At 35.1% G+C, this 17828-nt stretch overlaps 1 protein-coding gene across 1 annotated transcript in view; it reads left to right on the forward strand.

Annotated features, from left to right (window-relative positions):
* SGCZ (sarcoglycan zeta) overlaps positions 1-15798 on the forward strand; it is a 204673-nt gene extending 188875 nt beyond the window's left edge. Inside the window, exons 5-7 of the mRNA XM_024562785.2 lie at positions 1603-1675; positions 9576-9699; positions 15607-15798. Of these exons, the coding sequence (XP_024418553.2) occupies positions 1603-1675; positions 9576-9699; positions 15607-15798 (389 nt within the window). The remainder of the gene's footprint in view (positions 1-1602; positions 1676-9575; positions 9700-15606) is intronic.
* Positions 15799-17828: the final 2030 nt, after the last annotated feature.

The following is a 17828-nucleotide window of genomic DNA, read 5'->3' on the forward strand; positions in this document are numbered from 1 at the left end:
GTCATTTTCTCATTATCTGGAGGCCTACACTTAGCTGAATATTTGTTATTCACTTTTAAATTTAGCCCCTCAAGTGGTGTGATTATACATTTATTTTCTCAAGAATAAATTTTTCAAAATCATCAATAATTTTCTGTCTTGGTACTTAGATTTGAGACCTCCATCAGCTTTTAATCCTTCTTGGTAAATGAAAGTTTTGATAGCATTTTACTTTTAATTTCACTGAAATATTCTGTGCTGAGTTACTATATGTGTCATTCTATGTTTGAAAATAAATATTGCTACTGTTCTTTAATTATATTTCTGCTATCTTGTCTTAGACGTTTTCAAAATCAGAGCAGTAGAAATTAATATTTGAACTTTACACATGGATACTATCCTTTTTGAAAGTTATATCTTATTATTTAAATACCAAAAGAGTTTCTCCTTGAGATATGAAAATTTATATCTTCAATGTCATTTCAAATGCCATCCCCACACCACAATTATAAAATTAAAATTTTATATAAAACTGTCACTTTACTATCAAAGACCTATTTCTAAGAGTTTTTCACACAGAAATAAATCTCTTAAAAATATCAAAGGAAAAAACTACTGAAATAGTTTTTGCAATTTCTTCTTTGCTTATTGATCAATATAGTTAAATTGTTCTTTACAATAAACAGAAGCAGCTCTATTTGGTATGTTTAAAATTTGTACTTTCCAGTTGCTGGTGTTGAAGCCATTGATGGAACAGGTATAATGTTCTTGCACCTAGATATTTGAAGAAGATTAAACCTAAAGAACATAAAGTTTATTCTGAAAGAAATCATCTGAAACATTTATGTGAAATTACAAAAAATAAATTAAAAAGTTTTTTCTTCATCATCTTCTTTAAAAACTGGGTTTTGCATTTAATTTTTGAAAAGGAAAGGCATTTTATTTTGCTCAGTTAAATTGTGGGAAAGCTTGGGAACCTGGAAAATCAAATGGAAGCTTCACTTGCCTGAGGAAGGTATTGGAGAGCCTGACCTCTTAGATGACTATGAGCTCCATATGAAGTCAACTCCAGTGAAATGAAGCCCAGCAGGTCACGGGCTTAGATAGAGCCTTCCTTCCAGTGAGGTCAAAGTCAGATGCCCAGTTTTCTGCCACTCAGTAACCACTCTCATCAAGGTGGGAGCTTCTGTGGGAGAAATGCTAAATGCTCAGTGGGACTGACACTACACTGCAGCTCGCTCTTCCCATGTTCCTTCATGCTCTGCTGCATGTAGAAACACAGAACTGAGCATTGTGACCTATTTTCCCCGCAATGTCACTTACTGAGGAAATAAAAAAGAGGAAGGAGGTGGGTCTTGTTCTTTGGTAAAAAGCTAAAAATTCTGACTCAGTCTGAACTTTTATAAATAACATCATCTTCAAAGTGGTCACAGAATGATACTGAGATTTGACCTCCTTGGCCCTGCACTATTTTGAATTCTTTTTTCAGTTTTTCCCTTACTTTCTGTATTCTTGTTTTCAGTTGTCCCATTTTTGGAAGCATATTTGGCCCATGAAAATAGAAATGAGTATCAACCTATCTGTCCACTTGCTTATACTGACACGGGGTTCGTGTTCCCGCAGGCACCGAAGGAGCAGTGTTCGGGCACTCTGTGGAGACGCCGCACGTCAGAGCAGAACCTTCCCAAGACCTCAGGTGAGTCCCGGCTCTTACACCTGTGTCAGTGTTCTCTTGACTCTTGATCATCTTTGATATGCAAACAACTAAAATAGAGAATATGCTACATACCTGTATAAAGAATCTACATTTTCTGCTGCATGGTAGATAGTCGAGTATTAGGAGGACAAGAAAATGTGTGTTCTTATTCTAAAAATAGATAGGTTAAGCTTTGGAAATAAAAGATATTTTATATAATTTATTGTGATCATTTTACTCTGTGTGTGTGTGTATATATATAAAATATTATTCACCTCAAATTAATATAATGTTATATGTAAAAATATGTTTTATGTAATTAGTTTGGGATAGGTAAATTACATTCTAAAATGCATTTGCTACATTCAAAAGACAGTGATATTGATATTTAATAAATAAATAAATCAAATATTAAAATCATATTTAAAGCAGAATCAAAGTATCAACCTGAGAGAGTCTTTGTACTGGGAACCACAATAAAAATAGTAAGCAAAAAAAACCCCATTTTATTTCATAAATAGCAAGTTTAGTTAGCCCTTCTCATTTTGATAGTAGGAAAAACTACTCAAAGGAAAATAGAAAAATAAGGATGAAAATTTTTAACACCGAAGAAAGTCACACTTCTAAAAGTGTAAAATATGCAGTCCTTTATAGTTTTATGACAAAATCTCCTAAAATTCTGTTTCTCACTAGTAGAATAACCAGACTCAAACAAGCTAGAAGGCACCTTTCTTCTTGTGATCAAGGTATTTTTTTTCATAAGATAAACATAATTATTTACTCTAGGCAAAATCCCAAGGATTTAAAAGGGTTGAAAATGATGTATAAACAATATCTCATAGTGTGTTATAGTCTTGATTTATGACTCTCATAGGAATTTAACATTTTGTGTAATTATTAATTTCATCCCGTTTTTGTGTAGTTATTATTTTCACCCCTCTCCACCCAACAAGGCTGTATGCTCCCTTAGAATGGGCTCTGCATCTTTGCCCCTCCTCAGACTGTAGCAGCCAGCACTGACCTCACATGCAGGAGTGTGCAATAAGTATTCGCTAAAGTCGATTACTGAAATTCAGAAAAACTGCATAATGAGGACACTGCTAAATGCACATAATATAAAAAATGCGGCAGCACTTGTCGTCTTACAGTTGAGACACGTGTGACCGACACTGAGTTCTAATGTTTTTTTTTTAATCTTAAACTTGGTTTATTATTAAGATTTTTGTCTTTTTTTCCTTTTATTTTTTTTATTTTTCTTTTTAATTTTTATTGTTATTCAATTATAGTTGTATGCCTTTTCTCCCCATCCCTCCACCCCACCCCAGCTGAACCCACCTCCCTCTCCCACCTCCACCCTCCCCCTTGATTTTGTCCATGTGTCCTTTGTAGTAGTTCCTGTAATCCCCTCTCCTCACTGTCCCCTCCCCTCTCCCCCCTGACTATTGTTAGATTGTTCTTAACTTCAGTGTCTCTGGTTATATTTTGTTTGCTTTTTTCTTCTGTTGATTATGTTCCAGTTAAAGGTGAGATCATATGGTATTTGTCCCTCACCGCCTGGCTTATTTCACTTAGCATAATGCTTTCCAGTTCCATCCATGCCTTTGCAAAGGGTATAAGCTCCTTCTTTCTCTCTGCTGCGTAGAATTCCATTGTGTAAATATACCATAGTTTTTGGATCCACTCATTTACTGATGGGCACTTAGGTTGCTTCCAGTACTTGGCTATTGTAAATTATGCTGCTATGAACATTGGGGTGCATAGGTTCTTTTGGATTGGTGTTTCAGGGTTCTTAGCAGCCTGGTACTGGCATAAAAACAGGCACATAGACCAATGGAACAGAACAGAGAGCCCAGAAATAAACTCAAGGCTTTACAGTCAATTAATATTTGACAAAGGAGGCAGGAGCATAAAATGGAGCAAAAACAGCCTCTTTAACAGATGGTGTTGGGAGATCTGGACAGCTACATGCAAAAAAATGAAACTTAATCACCAACTTACGCCATACACAAAAATAAATTCAAGATGGATAAAAGACTTAAATGTAAGTCATAACACCATAAAAGTCCTAGAGGAAAACATTGGCAGGAAAATCTCAGACAGTCCACGCAGCAACATCCTCACAGATACATCTCCTAAAGCAAGGGACATAAAGGAAAGAATAAACAAATGGGACCTCATCAAAATAAAAAGCTTCTGCATGATTCTAATGGTTTTTGAACTGTGTTTTAACACAGATATCAGAGGTTAGTGATTCACACATTTAAAATTTAAATTACCAAGATCTAAAGGAAACATTTTTTTCTATCCATTGTATTTTATTTTTTCACATTTGTTTGTTGTTGTTCAAGTACAGTTATCTCCATTTTCCCCCCACTACTCCCCTCTACCCCAGCCATCCCCACTTCCCACCCTTGCCCCTACCCCCTTTGGTTTTACCCATGTGTCCTTTATACACGTAAAGGAAATATTTTCACTTCTAGCACTTTAGTAATTATGTACTCATTTTATGATTTTTCGGTAGGAAAAGTATGTTTATAAAAGTAGAATACGAACCAACTGCTATTTTAATTACCTTTCTGACATGAATCAAAATTTGTAAGTGTGAATGTGGGTAAAATTATAGACAGTATGTAGTATTTCTAGTTTCTAATTTTCTAATTATTCATCAATTATTTAAACATTGAGCTAAGCTAGGCTTATCTGCTGGTGCTGAAGGCAGATTTACAACCTCCAGGTGAGTGTCACAGATCTAAATTCCAAAACTGAAACAAGCACAGCACAGTCATGATGGGTTTATTCCATTATTTATTTGTGTACTGAAGATTAAATCAGAACGTCTGAGATTTTTATAAGTTTTGCTGACAATTTTCCTTTCAGGGCAATAAGCAGTACTCTTAGCTGACACCTGATTCTAATCAACAAGGTGAAATGGTTGGCCAAGTAAATAAAACGGTAATTTGGGGAGGAAGTAACCACATTGTCTTCGGTTTTGTTTTTGTCAAAAATAAAAGGCTTTAGAAAGGAACATTCCAAAAGTTCACTGTAGAGTGTAGGTAATACTTTGGTGTGGAAATGTAGTAGATTTCTTCAATTTATTTATTCAACAGATGTTTGATGAGTACTTAATACGTACCAAGTTCTGTACTAGTTTCCATGTTCATTGGAAATCTAAACATGTAGAGTTTAAAAAATTTGTTAATATAAGCTGACATTGTTTTTCAAGAGGAAGCTCTGCATTTTAAAAGGCTAAAAAATGAATGCTGGATGGTCAGTACGAGATAGTGGCATATTTGCTTGAAATAACTCATATATGAATATTCTTCCTTTTTTATTTAAGCTAATTTATAAGTAAGTTATTACAGTTCAGTGGAGTCTCCACACTCCATGTTGGGAAGTGATGAAATTCATTATTTAATTCCCATTGCCCAAAGATTGTGTGAATCCAAGTTCCATGAACTGTTCCAAGAATAAGGCAAGAATGCTGACCTGGAATTAGTAAATGAGTTAATATTTCATGGTGTAATTGGCATCTCTTCATCATTTCCATTCCTGTATAAACATAGTTTAAAACTGAAATTTGAGGTTTGCAAGCTCCTAATTACTCTCTGGAAACATCGTGTTAATTTGACATCATTTATGCATTCAAGGAAAAGCAACCATTTATTAAGTCGTTAAGGATTTTTTCCCTGAGATATTTTGTCAATAAAAGGGTAAAATACTTTGCTGGTATTTTTCCACCTATGAAAAAAAATAATAATAAAGTAGAATTTTTCTCTTCCCCTACCCTCTCTTCTCCCTTTTTTCCCTCCTTTCTTCTTTCTTACCTTTTATTCTTTCATTCTATGTATGTTTTTATATATTTATCTAGAGTTAGTATTAAATGAGCATTTTGAAGAGCTTGTTTTAGCTTGCAAACTTGGAAACACAGAAAAACGATTGATCTGGAGATTTGTTTGCTCTAATTTGAAGGAAGAGGCCATAATGACACTGGTGAGCAGAAAACAATAAAAATAGAGGAAACGAAACCAATGTCATTTGCATCTGTAAAAAGCTCATTGTATCCTGAAGTGATGACAGTGTACTTTCTTATACGTTCAAGTCAGTTTGCATTGAGTCGGTTTTTTTTTTTCTTAATACAATTTTCTGTTCAATTCTCCATTCCTGCCATCATTGAAACCTCCAATAATTCATGAGTGCCTGCTATTTCTCTGGGACTGTGTTGAGAATTTACCAAGAACACGTTATATAATGCTTAAGTTCTACTTAAGTTTCTATTTAGTAATTGCATCTTGGGGATTACTTTAAAAGAAGACTGAATGCTTTTCTTAGAGTGTTGAGAATTCTATTAAGACCTACGCCTCTCAGTTTCAAATTTGAGAATGGCACAACACCATCAAAACAAAACCTTATTGCCTCTTTGCTATGTAAACACCATCAAAACAGGATCACTTGGAAGAAACAGGCAGGGGGGTAAGGGTTCAACATTAATCCTACTCTGCTGTATAATCTTTGGGGACTCGTCCTGAGAAGTAGTGTGAAATTCATTGCTATGAATTTAATGCTTTAAAAATGGGCACTTTTATAGTTTTATACTTTGAATAAATAAAATAGGAAATTATGTTCTGAATTTTCTTCGAATTTTCTGTTGAATATTAAAGTCTGTGATTTCTTTATTAATTTTTATGTTTTGAATAGATGAAACTGGAAGTTACTCCCGCAGAGTTTGTCAAGGATCTAATGCTATTTTCTTCAGTATGACTAGGAAATTTATTAAGCATCATTCATGAACATTTACTAAATACCCTGATAGTTTCCAATCCAAATGATATCTGCATTTGTCAGATTACTTCTAATGCTTTGTTTTAGAGTCTATTTTGTTCCATTGACCCAATTTTAATTTCTAATTTTAGTATCATTTTAAGTAAAATAACTTTATTAAGTTCTAATTTTAAAAGAAAAATATCCCACTTTACCTTTATTTTTTAAATCTTTTAATTGTCATACATACATTTTATCCCCAAATATTTTGACATAATGTTTTAACTTTCATGAGATTCCACTGAGATTCTTACTGGAGTTTCATACATATTTTTATTACTTTTTGAAATGCTGGAAGTTTCGTGACATGATGTATGTATGAGTTTATTTTTATCCAAGAATCTCAAATTTTTGAATTTTGAGGTAAAGAATATCAGATGTCTTTTTCATATATCTTTCTCCCTGAAATGATTGTAAAATACAGACATTAAATAATGTAATACTTATATTGATATGATAATTTAGCAACAGGAATTATATACTTTAAAAGTATGCCTGGTCCTGACCAGTGTGGCTCATTTGGTTGGGCATCGTCCCACAAAGCGAAAGGTTGCCAGTTCAATTCCCAGTCAGGGCTCATGCCAGGGTGCAGTTCAATCCCCAGTTCAGGGCACCTAGGAGAGGCAACCGATGATGTTTCTCTCTCACACACCCGTCTTTCTCTCCCTCCCTTTCTCCCTCCCTTCTCTTGTCTCTAAAAATAAATAAATAAAATCTTTTTTTTAAAAAGCATCCCTCTATGCCATTGATACTCTTTACAGTTTTCTTCTGATATTTGTGTTTATATGCTGAATCATTTTCAACACATTAAATGGCTAGCATTTTTTTTAACTCAAAAAATTTGTAGGATTAAGAAACTCAGAAGATCGTTATCAGCTTTGCTGATGAAAGGAAACTAGTGGCAAAGGATGCAGTGTAGTGAGTGGGAAGAAGGGAAGTGGGCAAAAGAATGGGACAGGAGAAAAAACGCCATTAATAGTTCAAATACTATTTCACCACGTACTTATTTCCCTAATTCTTTTAAATATTTTCTTACACATCCTATAAGAAAACACTAAAATTGTCAATTTAGAAATGATAAAACCAAGGCTTATTGCTGCTAGCTAACTTCCCTGAACCCAGGTCGGGCCAGCTCTCTGCCTTTACGGCCTGTTTGGGGAAGAATCCTCTGAGTCAGTCAACAGCAGCTTTATTCTGTGGCTACAGTAGCAACAGACACCTGAATGTGATGAAAACTTTCTAATTAAATAATTAATAAAGATGAGAATGGAAAAACTCAAGAGCCCTGAAATCCTTTATATATTTTAATGCTCTAATCCCAAATGTAAAATGTGGTAGAAATACGGTACAAAAAATGCACATTTAATATGGATATTTTACTATTAAATATATGAGTAATCACTGCAACCCCTTATTCTCAGAAACAAAATAACTCATATCAATTATTTGATAAAGTAACTGTGCTTTTCCTCCCACTTACAAAATCACTGAGTTGCATTTCCACAAATGTCAGATTCATAATCTGTTGTAGAACTTTCATCCATTTTAATTAAGTTTTAACTGACATCAGTTTTTATGGCTCAATCATATCCAAACTTAAAGAATTACATTTTGTGTTATGGATAAATAACAAATAGTAGTGGTCACCAATGTACTATTCAAGGTGGCGCAGATTGGGAGCTGTGTCCGGGGGAATTCATTACAAATATACATTTTAACATTCAGATTTTGAAATTTGATACTGTGTCAAAGTGTAAGAATTATGAGTGAAAAAATTGAGTGCTTTTTTCTTTTTAAGTTTTCAAATATTCTGCAAAAATGTATGATCCTTGTTTTTAAAAAAACAAAATACAGGTTTTCTTTTAAATATTTATATTCAAAAACTTACACACCCGGACTCCCACCAGGGATTTTATGAAGATGTCCAAGAGGCACACGGAGATGAAAGTTTCAAAGTTGGTTTAGTGAGGGGGGAAAAAACGTGATTTGCACGTGCCCACGTCACTTTTTTCCTAAATGCTGGCTCGAGTCCTTCAATGTCACCTTCAACACCATTCCTGAGAGAGCTGATCACACTGTTTAATGTGGTTCTCTCTGCAAAACAGCTTTGGGTCTATCGCGTCAAAGTAAGCTGGTTGCTCTGAGTGGTGGTGAACGTGACCCTGAGGGGACTCCTGTCCTGAATTCCTGTGGCGAGGGGAGCACGAGCCACTACAGCCCCAGAGCAGAACACTTATCCAAAAAGACCGATTCAGGGATAAAACCTCTTCTCACGCTAGTGCTTTTTACTACTGCATTCTGCTGCCTTTGCTCCACCTTCTTTGGTTCTACTCTCTAGTTTTGTATTTGAAGCTCATTTGAACTGTCTCCCACCTACCTTTTTTTGCAGACACACTGTCTTAAACACTTTTTTTCTCAAAATGTATGCAGTCAACCTTTAACCACACTGGTACTTGTATATCAGCCTTCATTTAATTTTTCTTCCTCAGACTAATGTCATTTATTCTGTGGACATTTTCCTCAAACAGCAGAAGTCAGTTGATGGAGGAAATGTCTTCTTTCTTAATTTTAATTAATTTCTAGAAGCTTGAAGAGTACTTTGGAAATTTTCAAGCTTACAGAATTTTGACTGTTCACGCTTGACAGTTCACACATTCCGTGATGTTCATTGAAGCTGTCTCTGTATTGATGCATACTTCCATGCTCAGTCTGGAAACTCATTTTTTAAAACCCCATCATTACCATAAGAATGTATAAAAGCTTTAAACAAGTGAACTTATGATGACCTACTTTTCATGTGCATTGTGAAGGGAAAGAACATAAGACACTTAGTAAATCATTATATAAATAAGAGTTAATAATTGTTGCCAACAAATAGTTTTATAGAGAGAGCCAAAAAATAAATAAAGTAATCAAAAACCATTTTAAACATCATTTTGGGCCCCCCCCTTTTTTTGGCAATAGCAAGGATTTTTATGTATACCCACCTGCTTCTTTGTTTTAAGCTGATGGATTTTATCTTTTAGTTCATCGTAATTTATTTTTATTTTTACTATTACGGATTGTTTTGTTTTTGCCTTAGGCTGGAATCACCAACCAGGTCCTTGATAATGGAAGCTCCTCGAGGGGTCCAGGTGCGAGCCGCGGCAGGAGATTTCAAGGCCACCTGCAGGAAGGAGCTCCACCTGCAGTCTACAGAGGGGGAGGTGAGTTCCCAGGAGTAGATGGTGGCTTTTTACTGGTAAGAATCCTTCCTCTCAAAGTATATGCATATAGTTCCAGGTGAGACGTGAAGAACCGCTTCCTAAGAGAGCTTAAATGTGAATGAACGTATTACTATTTCTTCTTGAAAATGAAAATTAGTAAGCCTAATGTTATTTACTTAAGTCAAGGTTCTATTAATTTTCTACTGAAAGATATTCACTTATGAGTGGGGCAGTTTAATAAATATCAAGATAATATCAAGAATAGATTAATCTTTGGGTTTTTTTAAATTCTATATCATTCTTCAAAACATTCTTCCAAGAATTACCTTGGATGTTTGTTTCCACAAAAATAGTGCCTATATTTTTAAAAGAAAGGAAAGGTTCTTTTACTATTTAGCCCTATTATTATTTCCTAATAAGAGTTTTCTTCCATTCACTTCACTTCCCTCAAGAATCTCCTTTAAGTCTGTTGTCATTCCTTTAAAAATCAAGGATCTTTTGTCTTTGGTCATCCTCTCTCGCATGCTAATGCAATGGATAGACATTTATTTCATTTACTTCTCTTGCTGTATACATTGTGATTGTTGTGTCTGTAGAGTCACATTTTTGTCCATTCTGAAAGTTACTTAGTAGATGTCTTCACGTATTTCCTCCCCCCTTTCTCTGTGGCCTGTTTCTAGAACTCTGTAGAAATGCTATACCGGTCATTGGCCCTCCAGATCCCTTCATGTCTCCTTACTTTCTATTTCTGTGTCTGCCTGTGCCTCACTCTGCTTATTTATCCCAATCTACATGCCCAGAGTCCTCTTCGGTATCTAATTTCATATTTAACACCTACATTGAGCTCTTAGTTTTGGTACTTATGTTGCTCATTTCTAGGGATCTCATCTGTTGTTTTTCCAAATCTGCCTGGTCATCTTGGTAGTTGCTCTTTTTTTGATCGTTTATTTTTAATTCTACCTTAATTACTTCAAAGCCTTATACATAATGCATATTCTATTATGTATACTTTTATTTTAATTCTCAAAGTTCTTGAAGTTCTAATGTGTTGTTTTGCTGTTTATACCAATTCATTCCTTCAGTATTTTCTTCCCTTATGTGCTTAATTATTTTTTATATGAGCTTACAAAGTTTAAATTCAGGAAAAAAGTATGGAAGGCTAATTTAAGAGATATCCTGGAGCATTTTATTCCTCTTCAGATGTAAAGATGACAGCATAAACTAATACAATCAAAGGGAGACATTATTTTTTTACTTTTTTGCCATTATCTCAGTTGTTGATTCAAGATAAATTTTAATTTCATACTTTGATCATTTTTATAAACAAAGTCATGTTCAGGACCACATTAGCATCTTACTGGATATTAAAATATAAGTGATCTATAAATATGCTTTAGAATATTTAAAAAATATATCCATATTACCTTTAGGGTTTCTTTCCACTACTGTTACAGACTACATATAATACTTTGCCTTCCACAGCAAGACAAAACCCTTGCTAAATATTTCACATCCTTTTTAAAGAGTTGCTTTTATCATGCTAATGAGTTCATTCAAATTATTCATAGTGAATCATCCCATAATAAATATTGGTGCTTATTAATCTCTGTTCTGCTCCTACTTATGCACCACTTTACTGATGTTCTTTTATTCAAAGTATCAGCAAATTCCTTGGATTCAATTAGATGTTGTCATTTAATTGTGAATTGAGGATTATGCTATAAATAAATCATATCCAGAGGTTTTCAGCTATGGTCATTTTTATACCAATAAAGCAAAGGTACAGAAAAGCACAACGTTTTGTATTAGAATAAACAACATGTAATTTTCCAATAAAGAAATTTGAAATGATATAAAATCTTTCTCTTTGTTTCATGGTGTGCCACAGAAAGGCAGATTGATCATTTACTAAACTGTATAGAAAGATGTCAAATTTACCTTTAGATAGGTTTTAAACTAGTTAAAATCAGAACAGGCATAGCATTGAAGTAACTGAAATAATGAACAAAATGTGTGAGAATGAAATTGCACACAAAATTCTGCTCTGCAGAAGGTTCCGTTATTTTTGATATAATGTTTCAAGGAATTTCAAATTCAGCTCTGAGAACCACACAAATCATGATTTTAAGAATACAAAGTTTTACAGTAGTATATGCAAAGCAACAATGTAATAACATATATAAGATCACAGAGGAAGAAGAAAACAATTTTTATTTTACAAAATGATTAAGATTTTTTCTTATAGTGATAGGTCTAATTTCAACCAGTAAGAATGGGATATATGAACTCTTAGTGACAAGAAGACAATGGGCTATGAGTTAAAACCTCAGAGGTATAATTTTGAATACCAGGAAGAGTTTCATAACAAGTTGATTATATGGGTTGTAGGATACTACAGAATAGAAACATCCATTTTAGAAGCTGGAAAGTAACCAGTATTATAGTGACTGCTTTAGCAGACAGAGCTATGAGCAAGCCTGTCCATGCTGCAGAAGCCTGGAGAAGCTGAGCAATGTTGGGTTGGAAAGAATTAATATGTATCAGCTCTTTTACCTCATCACATTTTCTATATCAAGCCAAGAAAATATATTCTCTTTTTAATGGCCCTGTTCATTTTAATTTATCCATTAATACAATCTACCTCCCTTATGTGGTTGAGGCTATAGTTTTGATATCAGAAGTTGATGGAATTAAGTGTTGTCATAGAGCTAAATATTGTTAAAGCGCCCCTAAATGGATAGGAGAGCCAGAGGGCGGTGCTCTAGCTAAGCTCTAGTGGGCCACACAGTGTGAGGTTCAAGGCTAATGCCCCTTGATGAGGTCTCTACATCTGTGCTTGCTTTCCAAGGCTGCCACCTGCTTGCCCTACCTGTATCAAAACAGCTACTCTCTACATTTATTCCCTCAGGCCACACCAATGGAAAGACATTTAGTTCCAAACCACAAAACCTAGTGATTTGGCTCGGTGTTAGCAAGCCTCTGTGAATCACCAGCACTAACCAGAGACATTTATTTCTGCGCTTACTAATAGTGAACCATTCACAGTCTCTTCAGTATCTTGTAGTCATTTGGTCAATCCCACGCGAGCCTCCATATACACTTGTTCTTTTGCTTTCCATGCCCCACTGTTTATCGTCTGTGTCTCAAGTTTCTTGGGCAAAACACCAGCCCCTAATGCTTCTTCAGAGAACTCACCTCTAAGTGTGCAGACCTAAACCCCACAGTCCCAGACCTTGCCCATGGGATAATTTTGGAATGTAAGAGTGTCTACTCTGCAAGCATGCCAGCTCCTAAAGAGAAGTGAAGAAAGGGGCATGAACTCTGCAAGGCCAGTTTCTCTCTCAAACTCAAACCCTCAGACTCAGTAGGAGGAGTCATCCCTGCCCCCAGCCCCCACCATGGAGAAATGCATGGAAGAACCTGGAGTGTGTAACAGTGAGTTACAGTCACTGATGTTCCTCAACATGGAAACAGAGCCGGAAGAAATGAGGCCCAGCGTCTATGCCCAAAAATGTATCATTTTCTTTTGCTGGTTTTGTTCATTTCTAACTTTTAAGTCAGTAAAAAACAAATCTTCTTAAAATAATTAAAACAGAAGGCCTTTTTTTCTCTTTACTTTCTGTCACTTAACCCAAGAGTAAAGATGCATTCTTAACTTTCAATACTGTTGGTCAAGGTAATCATTCATTTATTGTATAATCTATTCATTTGTTCAATAACTGTTTGTCTTAAGTGGATGCCATATGTGCAGGGTCAAACACTGTGGAATTGTAAAACTATTTAGGTGTGATTCTACCTTCCACGAAAAATAAGACATATAAACTATAAAATAATATGTAACATATTAGCAAAATAAGATATCAGTAACAATAAAGTGCTACAGGAAAACCAAACGAAATCTTTCTCTAGTGGAATATCAGGGAAAGGCCTATGGAGGATAAAGCTGATGAAAGGACTTTGGCGGAGGGTGACATTTGTACCCAAAGTGGAGGGACATGTCCAAGGGGAAGGGAGAGCATCATCTCACACAGCGTGTACTGCCACAGTTCTATGAGCTGTCCTGTAGCCGTGAACCAAGGACAGATTCTGCCCTCGTAGATCTTACTTTTATGTAAGAGAAGCACAATAAATGAGCGAATACAATACATGTTAGGAAGGGATGGTTACTATAAAGAAAAGTGAAACTGTCAAGGAGAAATTAATGAATGGATTAGTGTTATTTTAGTAGGAAGAGTAGGGAAGTCCTTTTTTGAGAAGATGACCATATAGCAGACACTCGAACAAACATGCTCACATCCAAATTAATCTAAATTATGCATGACCATAGTCTATGAATCCTTTTTCTGACTCATTTGCATAGGTAATTAGTTACTGTGTTTCAAATTTTAGAAGTATGAAAGAGACTAACAGTAGAAATCTCCCTCCACTCCTATTCTCTAGCCACCTAGTTACTATCCCTACCCCTAATCATATATATAAATATATGTATATATATGTAAGTATGTATATATGCATATATAAAAATATATATGTATGTTATATATATATATTACTACCCCTAATCATTCATATATATATATCTGCAGAGAAATATTTCAAGCTATAAAGAAATAGGGAATAAAAATGCCCTGAGGTAAGAGTTCTTTTGGTGCATTTGTGGAAATGTAAGAGCTAGAGTGAGAAGAATTATAGGTAATGATTTTAGAGAGATAGGCAAGGTTGTGTAGGACTTGTCAGTCATAGAAAGGAATCAAGGCTCATGTTAAGTGTAGTGGAGACCATTAGGGAATTTTGAGCACTGGGGGTGATGTGATTTGATTTGCATTTCTTAAAAGTTTACTCTAGTAATATGTAAAATAGACTATAGGAGAATAATAATGGCAGCCGGGTGGGCCAGTTAGGCAGCTATTTCAAGAGTCCTAGTAAGAAATGAATAAAACTTGGATGAGGATAAATATGTAAAAAATGGTGTATTCTGATTCTCCTGTCACTTTAAAGATGTCTTTAGGCAGTAATTTATAATTTATTATAACGTAACAATATAATAAAGGAAAGGCTAGAGAGAGGTTTTTGTGTTTGTGTGGGTAGTTGTTTTTTTCATTTTTTGTTTTTGTTTTCGTTTCTGTTTTCTCGTTCAAGTTCACGATCCACTTTGTCTTTTTTTGGATCTTTCCCCATGCATGTCAAGACTGTGTGATCATGGTCCCTAACAGTGTTAAGGCCATGATTTGGAAAAAGCGAAGTAATCTTGCAAGTTAGAAGATACAGCAAACTAGGTGCTGAGTACAAGGAGTATGTTTCGTGGAGACTTTGACTCTGATTATATCGACTATCTGTTGTTAATCCTGCAGATTACCTACTCAGTACATCTTTTAGAAAGTCTGTCAGCATGATTTTGTGAGTATTTTTCAAAACTAGGCTAGAGTCATTTTTTTATTAATTTCCCATCCAGTAATGTCATCTCCATGAAGCTCCCCCCCTCCCCACAAAGCACACTTCTGCACACAGGTATGCAGAAGTTTCATTTGGGGTCCATGACTGTAGAAACTTTGAAGTTCCTTGTACATTCTTTAAACTAGGCATAATTAAGAAGTTAAAATGAGATACTCTGTCAAAATCATGAATTTTCTGTGGTATTTGAATAACTGGGTTGGCATCTCAAGCAGATTATACAATATTGCTATTTCAGATCAAGGACTTCCCATCAGAATTCACCATGTCTCAGAGGAGAAGATAGCTGGAGAGCTTTTGGGCTGTACCGTAGGAGTGCAATTTGTTTGTTCAACAAAGCATGGCAGCTAAACCACTAGAATTATTTGTTGTGTAGTCTTTCTTATTAGGCCATGTCGTAAAGCTCCGAGGAATGGAGAATGCTAACATGAATTAAAATGCAATTTTCCCCCCTAGATATTTTTGAACGCGGACACAATTCGGCTGGGAAATCTGCCGACCGGCTCTTTCTCATCCTCGCCCAGCTCTCCAAATGCCCGACAGACGGTGTTCGAGTTGTGTGTGTGCCCCAACGGCAAACTCTACCTTTCTCCAGCAGGAGTGGGTTCCACCTGTCAGTCCAGTAGCAACATCTGCTTGTGGAGCTGAAGGGACTGATTCCTCCTCACACCACAATAGCCTTTGTTCCTGTCTGTCTGCTTCACAGTTCTGCTCGGTTTCCCTTGTGATCAGTCCAGAGCTTCTTCAGATGGTCCACAGAGCGACTTCTTCCGGCGTTAAGCAGGGATTTGCCTCCACCTTCTCCTGTGATTTCCTGTACTGCTCAACACAGAGAGTGTGGGTGTCAGAACAGTGTCTCATCCTCAGCAGGAAAACTGGATCAAAACTTTCGCTCAAAAGGGAGAATAACATAGGTGCCTTTGCTACTTGAAGTGAAGCACACAGTTTTAGATTTTTGCAGGACCTGGATATGAACTGCACATATATCCATTGCATAGATGATATTCCCAGTATCCAATGGCAAGATGAAATGCTCAATTAACCCTGTAAGAAAACTAACACTACAGTCTGAAAGCACAATTTTCCACTCATCTTTTGGGATGTAAATGTTTTTTCCCTGAATTTTAAAATCTTAAAGCATTGTGTAATGCTTGCTTTACTAAAAATTTAAATTCAATACATGATTTTTAACAAAACAAAACAAGATAGAATCCCACTCTGAATTTTATTTGTTTCTTTAAAATCCATGTGTTGTTACTCTTTGTCTACTATGTCTAGAATTTTGTACATTAGGAAATTTTGAAAGCACTCAGCAATATAATCTTTACCTAATTAACAAAATGCCATTATACTGTCATCTGTCAGATCTGAATGGCCTTATGTAGTATTTACTTGGCTATTGCATGTGACGTATTTACTTTAACAAAACATCTAATTTATTGCAACATAACATAGGATTAAGAGAGGAATACAGGGGGTGTGGAATCCCCATGCTATTCATTACTCCTTGGTTCTAATACTACAATATTGGTTTGCTTCATTCACCTTATACTTGACTCCGACTGCTAAAATTCAAGCATCCTCTCAATAAATAAGTACTAGTGTGACACATTATGCTGAGAATGGATTCACTTTCCATTAGAATATCATCTTCAGAATTATATCTATATATTTTTATTGGAGATTAAGATTTAGGGACAGTAGGAATTAAATTCAAAATTCCTGCTCAAAGTAAAAAAAATACAAATGTTAACAAATGTTAACATTGAAAATGTGTTTACTCCATTAGATTCATATTTTAAGGAATTTATTTTCTTTCAACTCTTAGTATTTAGTTACTTTTCTCAGACTGTTAAGCTACCCTACTACTAGAAATCACAGTTCTTTCCATTCTCCACTGCTTATTTTTATAAATTAGCTTCTAATAAATAATCCAGAATACTGTAGACTTGTTTATCACAGCACTCCTTAACTCAGTTTTTTTTTTTGAAATTTACAGAATCCGAGAATGTAAAATTGTATTAAACATTTTCTATTATGGGAAAATGACTTGATTACCATAAGGTAAGTCCTTAATTTTCACATGTCAGTCAGTCTTGCCCAGTCCTCTGATGCACACTGTTATAGGTGCCTGGAAGCCTCATTCTGGGGTCCATGACTATGGACACTTTGGAGTTCAGGCCTCTACAGCACAGAGTGAAGTGAGAGATTGGAACCTGTTCAAGCTATTTGGGTAGTGGAAGCAGGAAAATTGGGTAATGTCAGCAACAGAGTGAACCATTTGGCCAGAATTATTTTGTTTGGATAATCCACCATATCAAATAACTGAATTATTTCATTAAATGCACTCTATACTTAGCAGAAGAGTCAGAAAGCTAGTGCAGCTTTATTACTTTTAATATGACTTTGACTTCTGTTTGGGCTTATTATATAAAACTTTGAATCAATATTGGAGTGAAAACTAAGATATGCAATTGCTTAAAAGTCATATCATAATACCAGAGTTCAATTTATTTAAGTTAAAATGTTAGGATGTAACCTGAGAAATTCTTGCACTGTTTTTTGCAAAATACTAATAGAAAGTACAACACAAGAAATTGTGAGAAATTGTGGATGCTAATTGCTCTTGTGGACGTTTTAGGGAAACCTATTGATCTGAATCATAATTAAAATTCAAA

Source organism: Desmodus rotundus, chromosome 13, assembly GCF_022682495.2.
Source record: "Desmodus rotundus isolate HL8 chromosome 13, HLdesRot8A.1, whole genome shotgun sequence".
NCBI lineage: Eukaryota > Metazoa > Chordata > Mammalia > Chiroptera > Phyllostomidae > Desmodus > Desmodus rotundus.